Genomic DNA, 10,798 nt, shown 5'->3' on the forward strand with positions numbered 1-10,798 from the left:
AGCTGACTCATTATTTCTATTAATGAGAAATTTTACTTTTTTTTAAAAAAGTATTATAACCGGTTAACAAAACAATTTAAAAGGTGATTTTAAATTTATAAAAGAAGAAAATAGAGAGTTATGATAAAATACAATCTCTGTCTTTATCTCACGGAATTCATTCTTAAATCTTAATAAATTAAAAAAAATGGTTAAATCCTAATCTTACACTAGAACTATTGAACAACTGACATGATCTTTAAAAGTTTAGGAGAGCTCAGATCAAAAGAGAAACTTAATCTTAAATTATAACATGCATATTTGCGCTATAGATACATGTCAGTATTTCTATACAAGCATCAAATTTTATAATGACGTGTATATTCGACCATCATATATAAGGAATATTATGATCGTTATGTTCACGAGTGACGTTAATTAATTAGCGAAGGTGCAAACAATTATGAAGTATCATTAGAATTTTCACAAAATGATTTTAAGATTATAGGTGCTATTGAAAGATTTTTCTGATTTAATGGCTCGAACATAGACTAGAAGGCCAGAACTCTGAAATGAAAGTGGGAAAACAGTTTGACAGCAAAAAAATATTTTTGTTTTATAACTCTTGATTTCATATTTTTATTTTATTTTATGGTATAATACCAGGCATATAAATTAATTATACAAATAAATTATCTTGTTTTTCTTGTTTTCTCAATTAATAAAGTTCCTGCATGTTGAAATGAACTCAAACTCATGTGAAAAATTTGTCGTATTAAAGTTGCAAAGATCATGAGTGACATGTCATTTCAGTTGATCAAGATTCCAGAACCGACAACTTGGTGAGGTCGTCCAAAACCATTAAACTTTCACATGGTTAATGCACGCCTGATCTAAGCTTAAACGGCGCGGCTTGTTGTCGTTTAAGGAAGGTTTTTAGTTGCTCGTGAGAAGCTCGTGATAGTTAGTTAAGGCTGTTGATTTTGGAGTGAATCTTCTAAATCTGTAACGCCAGCAACAACTGATATATATGTGCTGGTTCTGGTGTAGTCTTGATGTATCGAGGAGAGAGTGATAAGGAAACTATAGTGAGAGTGAAGCTTTGCTGAGTGTTCTCTGCATTGCTAGTTATCATCTCTGTAACCTTGAAGCTTAATAAAGTAGCTCCCTGAGTTATTTTCTCCAGTGGATGTAGGCACCCTCAAAGGTGCTGAACCACTTAAGTCTTTGTGTATTCTTGATTCTTTGAGCTGTGTTTCTTTGATTTGGTGATTGTTTCGATTAGCTTAGGTTTGATTCTTAAATCTTGGAGTCTGAGTTAGATCTTGGGGTGTGATTAATCCAGTGATACAAGGGTTAATTTCACAACACTGCAGTATTCAGAGAAAAAAAATATGCAAACTGATCATCCATAAAATATTAATACAATAAATAAGAATGTGTGAATGTGAGGTGATAATAATGTTAATATTCCATTTTTATACATTTACTCAATTGATGATTGCACATCTTTATACAATTAAATTAGATTAATGTTACCTGAGTAGATTGATTCCGTTCAGAGCATTCATCATTCACCGAGTACATTTCACAGCAAGAAAATTAAAACGAGGTCTTCTCCCTTTTATTTGTTCATCATAATTAGCACCAAAATTTAATGGACTCATTAGTTGTATTCATTCATGAGGAGCCGAGCATGGCCTTAACTCAATTAGTTAAATATACTGTAAAATTAATTTTGTTGTTGCGGATAAGGAAAAAAAATTAAGAGAAAAATCTTTCAAACAAGATTTTAAAAGCAGAACGCAGGCATTTATACTTGTAAAATCATCAAATGAAACTGGACAAAAGGGGAAAAAACTAGGCATTTATACCTAGCCATGGTACAATAATTAATTTAAAACCCAATTTATTATCATCTCTAAAGAACATGCAAATATAACAATATAGGGCAATCGTATGCTCAAAGATATATAAGACGTCAATAACATAGACGATAACTTCATCTGCTTCCTCAGCTTCTTAATTTTATTGTGTATATGTGTGTGTGTGTGTGTGTGTGTGTGTGTGTGTGTGTGTGTGTGTGTGTGTGTGTGTGATACTAGTAATGCCAGCGACGGAGCAGCGGCAGGACCATGAACTTCATCCTCCCTTCTCTGCAGTGGAAGCCGCCGCGTTCGCCGCAAGCAAAGTAGTAAGGCTGCCACCTCTTCAGCACAAACCCGAAGCCGTCCCCGCCACCTTGTGTGGTGTTTGCAATCATCTTGGCTCTCGACAGGTCGCATCTCAGGTAACTCCACAGATTTGGTAGCTGGTACACACTGTGTGGGAAGACGGTGTCGTTTGGTGGATCATACTTGAACACTGCATGCATGCATACAAGTACATAGCCATCATCGGGAGTATTGATAGATTAAGTAAACATAGAAACAGGTTCATCTTCTTCACTGATTTTAACTTGTTATTGTAAGAAATCGGACATTTTTTTAACGTTATGAAAAACCACAAAAAAAAAAAAAAAATCATTAGTTTAATATATTAATATGCGTGTGATTAGCCATTATCATCAAATTCATACATCCAGATTTTATAAAATACGGACTTGTGCTTCACTCCAATTTTGCATTGAATATTAGTAATTTAATTGTAATAAAAATCATTTAAAAATATGTATTTATAAAATAAGTGATGATCTTGGAGTGACGTTACTCGCATCATAATGAATTGCCACACTATGGCATTCAGAAAGTATATATTACAAAATTTATGGTGAAGTGAACATACCTAGCACATCATTTACGTAGAAGGGAGAATTTTGGAAAGCCCAGACGCTATAGTTGAAGCCAAAGTGCCAGTTATCAGAGCCACCCACAACGATCTTGCTGGGACCATCATCATCATCATTTGTATTATTGGAGCCAGGGGAACCATTGTTGGGACCCCATGGCCAATAGTATGTGTTGTTGAACCCATAAGACCAGCCCCTGTTGGCCAAGCTTACTGTCAGCATTGAAGCTGCAGAGAGAATCAAAATGAGTGAATGTGCAGATGTGAAAGCCATTGATTGATTATTAATTTGTATTGAAGCAATTAAGAAGCTGAAACTTGTTAATTGCCAAGAGAAGAGATTTTTTGATGTTGTGAAGATGGATGTATTACTGGCTCCTTCTTATAGGGGGAAAGGGAGAGTGTAGAACGGCCGAATTTAACTTTTTTTAGGTGAAAAAAAAAAAGTTCAAGAAAATAATTTTTAATATGGTCTAAATGTCAACAAGTTCATCCGAAAATTCTTAATTAGGTAAATTTTTTTCTTTCAAGCCGTCCACTATAGGGTCGAAAAGTTTTCTAACTTTTCAGTTCTTCTTGTTTATATGGAAATGGGCAGGGAATCGCCTAAGAGTCAAGAATGGTAAGCTGCTTTCACATAACGTTCGCTTGGTTTAATAGTGATAAATTGATGCTAGCTATTTAGCCAGCAAAAATAGAAGGAAAACTTATATAGCCCTATTGAACAATCCACAGTGACATAGGGCTGACTGAAACAAAACTAAAATGACTCGTTTTATTTATCTATTTATTTTTTTGTTTCTAATAAAACAGCAATTTAACTCTATTTAAATTTGTTCTTGTTTTTGTTAGTACCCTCTGTTACTATACGGGCTGTCTGCAGTGGTGGATCTACAGGTGGGCTACATTGGGCTGTAGCCTGTTCTTGATTAGGAAAAAAACATTTATATCTCTTATATTTTCATCAATTTTATATAATAATATAGTTATTATTTTGTTTTAATATGTCCCTAACTCATTACCCTTATATTTTCATCAATTTTATATTATAGTAGAGTTTTTATTTTATTTTCAAATATGTCCTTAATCCAATTATATTTTTTTTCCATTTGTTTGGGGAATTAAATAGGGTGACCATAATCTCCTCCAAGTAAAAGTGAGCAAAATGTTGAGCAAACCACATTGCCCAGGTGCTATGCAGACCACCTCAACCAGGTGGTATGAGCTTGAGCAGACCACCTCGACCAGGTGCTATGAGCTTGAGCAGACCACCTCGACCAGATGCTATGAGCTTGAGTAGACCACCTTGATCATGTGCTATGAGCTTGAGCAGATCACCTCGACCAAGTGGTATGAGCTTGAGCAGATGACCTCGACTAGATGATGACTAGGAATCAAGACTCAGTTAAAATAACCCACCACAAAGCTCTTCAGAAAAATCAGGGCATGAATTTGATCAATTAATGGTTATTGTCACGATCTAAAGTCGTGGTGTGGGGTGTTTATAAAAACCCCGAGAAAACCACGCCAATGGGGGCTCTTTTTCTCTTGGTATTACTGAGAAATTCTTTCTCTATACTCTACTTTACTTTTCTGCAAATGATTCAAAAAGCTTTTGGTTTTAAGGCAATGTTTATTAAGCCATATGAGAAATGATATATTTAGTTTTTCCTGTAAACCCGATAACTGACTTGAGCGTCGGAGGGTTTACGCCGGAAAAACTTTCGGCGCCTCTAACCATTCTCTTTAATTTCAGGTACTTGTTGATCATCAGCTTGAAGGTTATCTGCTCATAGTCGAAGGATCTTCTTGGAGATCAACCAGCAACTTCCCACCAAACAAATTAAATGTTGATACAGGGATCTAAGATCGAGTCACTAACCAATTCATCCGGATTTTGGCATCAACACCATTTGAAATTAGTTACTTATTTATAAAATGATTAAATTATACATTTATTGAATATATTGAAAACATTAGGGGGCTAAAATGTTGCTGCTGCTTTATTTTAAAAATTCTAATTGAAAAAAATTATGTCAATCTAATATAAAATTTTCACTAATATTAAAAGTACTTTAAAAAAACATGTAATAGCAATTATCAGCATTTTCATAAACTTTTTATGTGAATTTTGAGATTTCATTTAATAGTAAGTTAGAAAATAAAACTTGAGTATTTTGAGAAGCTTTTCATAAAAGAATCATCAATATATGATTCTTCAAAGAGAGTCAGAGCACCTACTAAAAAAACAACGGCATTCAAATACATATTTTTTTGGATGAGTTTAGTTTATTATTGAAACTTTTGACTAATGATATATTTATAATTTTAAAAGATGAATAAATTTTTTAGTTGTTTAATTTATTTAAGCCTAGTAGTTAAGTACTTGAGTTCAAACATTAAAGTTTTACTTACGAATTTTAATTGATTGTAATTACATGTATTGATTTAATTTTAGCTTAAAATTATTAATTGATTTATTAATCCTTATATAATTATATTTTATGATTGATGATACAGCCACAAACTCTTTGTACAAACTTATTTTGTACAAACTGATGTGGCATCAATTCATTAGTTGAATGAAAATATAAAATAATGAAAATAAATCATGTGGGCCAACAGATATTTAATTTAACCAGTTTTATCATACCATATCAGTTTATACAAGATAAGTTTGTACAAGAGTTTGTGGCTATATCATTACTCATATTTAATTAAAAGTTGCAATGTTGGATTTCATAATTGAAAAATAGGGTTTTTATATTTGAATTACCTTTTGTTTTCTACTCTTTTTTTATAAGTATTTTTATCTCGAGTACGTATTTATAAAGATAAGGTTCCTTATGTCCCTTTTATTTGATGCACTTCTTCCTACTTATAAATTTTTATGATCACTTCAAAATACAAATTTTTTAATTTAGCCCAGGGTAATATAAATTCTTGGGCCCGCCCCTGGCTGTCTGCAACCCCGTTATTTTTTCGAGAAATATGAGACATTTAAAAGACATTTTTGAAAATTAAAGCTTGTCCTTGTGTACAATTAAGCCAACTGTTAGGAAGATCCTAAGGAGAATCAAAGTGAACAGAATTAGGCATTGAACCACAATATATATGGAGAAAATGTTTTAGTATGAAACAAAAATAAAAAATAGATAGCAATAATTATTGTAAGAGCGTGATTTTTAATTTTGAAATGTGTATATTACTATTTTTTGTGATATTGCTTGACAAACGTAACGACAGTCACCATCATTATGCTAATGAGTGACGTTTATTATTAGTTAAGTGCAGAGAATTACGAAGTATTATTAGTATTAATCTCCACACCTAATAATTTTAAAATTGTAAGGATAATAATCTCACTATTATTGATCATATTTTTCTGAGTTAATAACTCGAAAATAGAATAGAACTGTGATATGGAGGTGATTTCGAGACTTCAATAAAAATGATATTGAAAAACTCTTTACTTAATATATTATTTGATTATAGTTATGTTAAACTATGTCAAAGTTAAGAACTTTTGTTTGGCTTAGTTTACTATTAAGGTGTTGTAGCTCAAAAGGTATAGTTGATGTTAAAAAAAAATTATGTAGCTATATCAAATAAAGGTTGATAGTATATTGTTGTGCAAATTTTATTGAACTCGCAAGTACACAAATATATTGTAGAATAGATCAATGGTGATGAGTGTTGATCCCACGAGGAGGTTGATTCTAATTGTATGTAGAATTAATTTTTCTAAATTGGTGGTTGGATTTGTGGTGAAAGTAAATTAGATTATCCTAAAATTTGAATTAAAATGACGATAATAAATTGAAGCGAATTCTATTGAAAAGCAGCACATGGGTATCTGGATCCGTATCAACATGCACCATGTGCTAAATATTCTTTATTAGTGCCAATTAAATCATGAGGGGGGTATCCACACCTCATGAACCACACTCTAATCAATATGGTGCTAAGGGCTTATTGTGTTAAATAATAATAACATTGTACTAGGGAGCTGGTGAAACCAGTGCGATATCTAGACAAGATTATTATTATTTATTGACAAAAAGTCAAAACATCCACAAAAATTAGAGGGGAAGAGAAAATAAATTTACCAAATAAAGCTCATGACACATGTTGAGACTTCACTTTCAACCCAAACTTGAAAGAAAACTAGCTACTCATAATTAAACTAGGGGCAAAATGGAAATTTATTAAAATGCGAAGAAAATACAAGATGGAGAAGGAATTACATAAAATAGAGCTCAAAAATGGATTCAGAGATATTAAATTAGGGGGGAGGCTCCCTTTTTATAGATATATTGAGTAAATCATAGTCATCAGATTAAAAACAGTTTGGATGCTCAGGATTGCGCCACGTCATCAGTCAACAGTACTCGGTTTAAACAGTGACACGGTTTGACCACGCGGTTTGAATAGTCAACCGGCTTGACCAGTGATGCGGTTTGGTTGAAAATAATCTTGTGTATATGCATGTACCGTACGCGCGATTTTTGGTCCACTAACATGCTGCCACGTCACCGATCAATAGTGCATATAAATTTTGTCCAATAAAATTGTGACACCTCATCAGTCAATGCCACATCATCGTTCTGTGAACAGTGTCGTAAACAGTATCATGGACAGTATCGTACATGTGAATAATGTCGTACATGTGAACAATAACATTTTTTCTTTTTTGCTCCTCCTAAGGTTTTCGACTGTCCTGAGTTCAAAAGTTATGTCCGTTTTGCCGTCTGATTTCTCGTTCATTGTAAAATGACCATGATACCCCTAAAATATTTAATTAAAATAAAACACAGGTAATTAAATCACAAGAAGCTTAAATACATAAAAGTAAGAGTGTTAGTAAGACTTGAAATGTAAAATGACGATTTTCTCCTTTATAAATATACATTTGCTAACACTCAACATATATGACAATATATAGCTTTCAAATAATAATTGTGCTAACAATATTTAAGACAGTATAAGATTTTCATTATACAAGCGTAGAATAAAATTAATTTAATTGTCAAATTACAACAGTTAAGTGTTTATGAAATACTTTGAGTTGAAGTTAGAGCTATTTAACCACAATACTAAATAGGGCCTTAACCTAGGCTAAATTACAATAATTTTTCAATAAATATTATTTATTAACACCACATGAACTTTTTAGTCATATATATGAATCTTTTTATAGTGACTAATATGCATATTATTAATTTTGGTAAGATTAAATTACAAATTATGTTAAGAACAAAGATTAACTTACTTTATTATTTTTTTGGGTAAAACTCGGAAGTGAGAGAGGATTTTATATTAAAGAGAAAAAGAAAACAATGTAGTAAAGAACACTTATCTTATTATGATTTATAAATAAATTTCAAAATTATTGGGTCACAAGAAACCCTCTGTAGCTTCACCTATATGTTAATAATAATTAACGAGTCACCAATCAATAACTATCATGTGTTAGATAATAGTTGACTTTTTGTATTATCAATATCATCAATAAATGAATGAACCATATCATTTAGTATACAAATTATGTATCCTAACTTTACAAGCATATCATTTACTTATAGCAATAATTAATTTTAATTATAAAACAACCTATATCACTTCTTCTTTTTCTTCTTCTTATGGCCAGTTTGGGAATGTTGTAGCTTTTGAAATAATTGTTGTTAATTGTGCTGTAGAAATAATCAGTTGTTAAGAGAATCAATTAAGTGTTTAGTAAATTTTGTTTTTAGAAGTACTGTGAGTTTTAAAATAGTTATGGACGTTTGGTAAATTTCATTGTTAAACTGCTGAAAGAAATCAAATGACTAAAATGTACATAGTGTAGGATTAAATTTACTTATACATATAAAAACATTTACATACAATACTTTTAGTTATGTATTATAATAATTTTAACTAAAAATAAAATCTATAATATATTGATTTTAATTTTTTATTTTTTCTTAAAATAATTGATAATTAAAATTCTATAATATAGTGAAACAAATTTAATAATAATTCGACCAACAAATTGATATTAATAAATTTATAGTGATGAATTATAACAAAAATTTATTAAAATATTGATTTTGTTTCCGATTTGAATAAGGATAATTTTAGGTTTAGATAATAACTTTAAGGATATTTATGAAATTTTATTAAAAGATAAAATTGATTCTCAAAATCAGAATCTAAAAGCTACTCCTTCTATACTTTTCAAAATCAACTGTAGGAGGAGTTAGTTTTGACAAAAGTGATTTTGATTTTTTTTTACCAAACACTACAATTAATTTTTACATTTTTAAAATCACTTTTAAACCTCCCAAAAACAATTCCAAACGGACCCTTATTATGTTATACTTTGATCACTAACTTCGCTACAATTTTTATTATACCTCACTGGTATACTGTTCATTCATGAGGAGTCGAGCATGACCTCTATTCAAAATGTTATAATGCGACAATTTTATTGTAGTGGATAAGGAAGAAGAAAAAACAAAGAAGAAGAAGAAGAAACGCGTGCATTTTATCGTTATAAAGTCATCAAATTATTACATACATTATATGAAAAGAAAAATGCTGCAAGTGACTAGTACAATGGTATAACATTAGTACCTAGCCATGTAGAATAGTTTAAAACGTAATACTCCTTCAAAACTTTATTTAAAACCCAATTTATTGTAATATATATATATATGTGTGTGTGTGTGTGTGTGTGTGTGTGTGTGTGTGTGTGTGATACTAGAAATGCCAGCGACGGAGCAGCGGCAGGACCATGAACTTCATCCTGCCTTCTCTGCAGTGGAGGCCGCCGCGTTCGCCGCAAGCAAAGTAGTAAGGCAGCCACCTCTTCAGCACAAACTCGAAGCCCTCCCCGTCACCTTGTGTGGCGTTTGCAATCATCTTGGCTCTTGAGAGGTCGCATCTCAAGTAACTCCACAGATTTGGTAGCTGGTACACACTGTGTGGGAAAATGGTGTCGTTCGGGGCATCATACTTGAACACTGCATGCATGCAATATCAATATATGCCGCGCGCCATCGCAATAAATATTATATTCATACGCATATATGAAAAAGATATTTGTAAAATTAAATTTATTGTTATATGAGAACTAAATTAATTAATTACCTAGCACATCGTTCACGTAAAAGGGAGCATTTTTGAAAGCCCAAACGCTGTAATTGAAGCCAAAGCGCCAGTTATCAGAGCCACCCACGATGATCTTTTTTGGACCATCATCATCATTTGTGTTATTGGAGTTATGGGATTCATTTTTGTGACCCCATGGCCACTGATATGTGTTGTTGAATCCATTAGACCAGCCCCGGTTCGCCGAGCATACTGCCAGCATTGAAGCAGCCGATAGAATTACAAGGAGTGAATGTGCAGCTTTGAAAGCCATTGATTAATTATTAATTTGTAATGAAACAATTAAGAACTGAAAATTGTTAGTTGTAGAGAGAAGAGGTTTTTGATGTTGCGAAGATGGGTGCATTATTGGCTCTTTTTTATAGGGGGAAAAGGGAGAGTGTAGAACTGCCGAATTTAACTATTTTTTAGGTGAAAAAAAGAAAAGATTAAGAAAATGATTATGATGTGCTCTAAATTTCAACAAATTCATCAACATCCTTCTAGTTCAGGTCAATATTGCTTCCCAAGAGTCAAATTTGCAATTTGTGCTCTCCAATGGTAGACTTAAATTGATCAGTGTGAAAGCATTTAATGTGTTTTCAACCAAATGAACTTGAGAAGTTTTATTAACGTTCAAAGGAGCTACAATATACCAACAAAGTGTTGGCTCCACTAGCAATGGAGTCACCTTAAGTGGTTTGATTGTGTTTGCTCTCCAATTCGAGTCGCAGGGAAATCGCCTGTGTTGGGAGAATCTGTGCCTCCCGATTCGAGCAGAGACTTTTAGTCTGATTTGTGGTACGGGCTTAAAGGTGCCTCCCATAATTGGAGCCCTCCCCAAAATACCTCGTGGTTAAGACAAAAAAAAAAAAAAGGAGCTACAATATTTAATGGG

General features: G+C 32.2%; 2 protein-coding genes across 2 annotated transcripts; both read right to left on the minus strand.

The window, feature by feature from the left end:
• Positions 1-2,019: 2,019 nt before the first annotated feature.
• Positions 2,020-3,106, minus strand: LOC102609869 (hypothetical protein). Its single transcript, XM_006480073.4, has 2 exons — positions 2,764-3,106; positions 2,020-2,343 (listed from the first exon to the last, which is right to left on the minus strand). Exons 1-2 carry the CDS (start codon positions 3,038-3,040, stop codon positions 2,081-2,083), a joined length of 540 nt encoding a protein of 179 aa, XP_006480136.2. The 5' UTR covers positions 3,041-3,106; the 3' UTR covers positions 2,020-2,080.
• A 6,185-nt stretch (positions 3,107-9,291) lies between these two features.
• Positions 9,292-10,234, minus strand: LOC107177262 (uncharacterized). Its single transcript, XM_015530886.3, has 2 exons — positions 9,901-10,234; positions 9,292-9,773 (listed from the first exon to the last, which is right to left on the minus strand). The coding sequence occupies exons 1-2, from the start codon at positions 10,172-10,174 to the stop codon at positions 9,511-9,513; spliced, it is 537 nt and encodes a 178-aa protein (XP_015386372.2). The 5' UTR covers positions 10,175-10,234; the 3' UTR covers positions 9,292-9,510.
• Between the last annotated feature and the right edge of the window lie 564 nt (positions 10,235-10,798).

The sequence above is a fragment of the Citrus sinensis genome, chromosome 8 (assembly GCF_022201045.2).
Source record: "Citrus sinensis cultivar Valencia sweet orange chromosome 8, DVS_A1.0, whole genome shotgun sequence".
Classification (NCBI taxonomy): domain Eukaryota; kingdom Viridiplantae; phylum Streptophyta; class Magnoliopsida; order Sapindales; family Rutaceae; genus Citrus; species Citrus sinensis.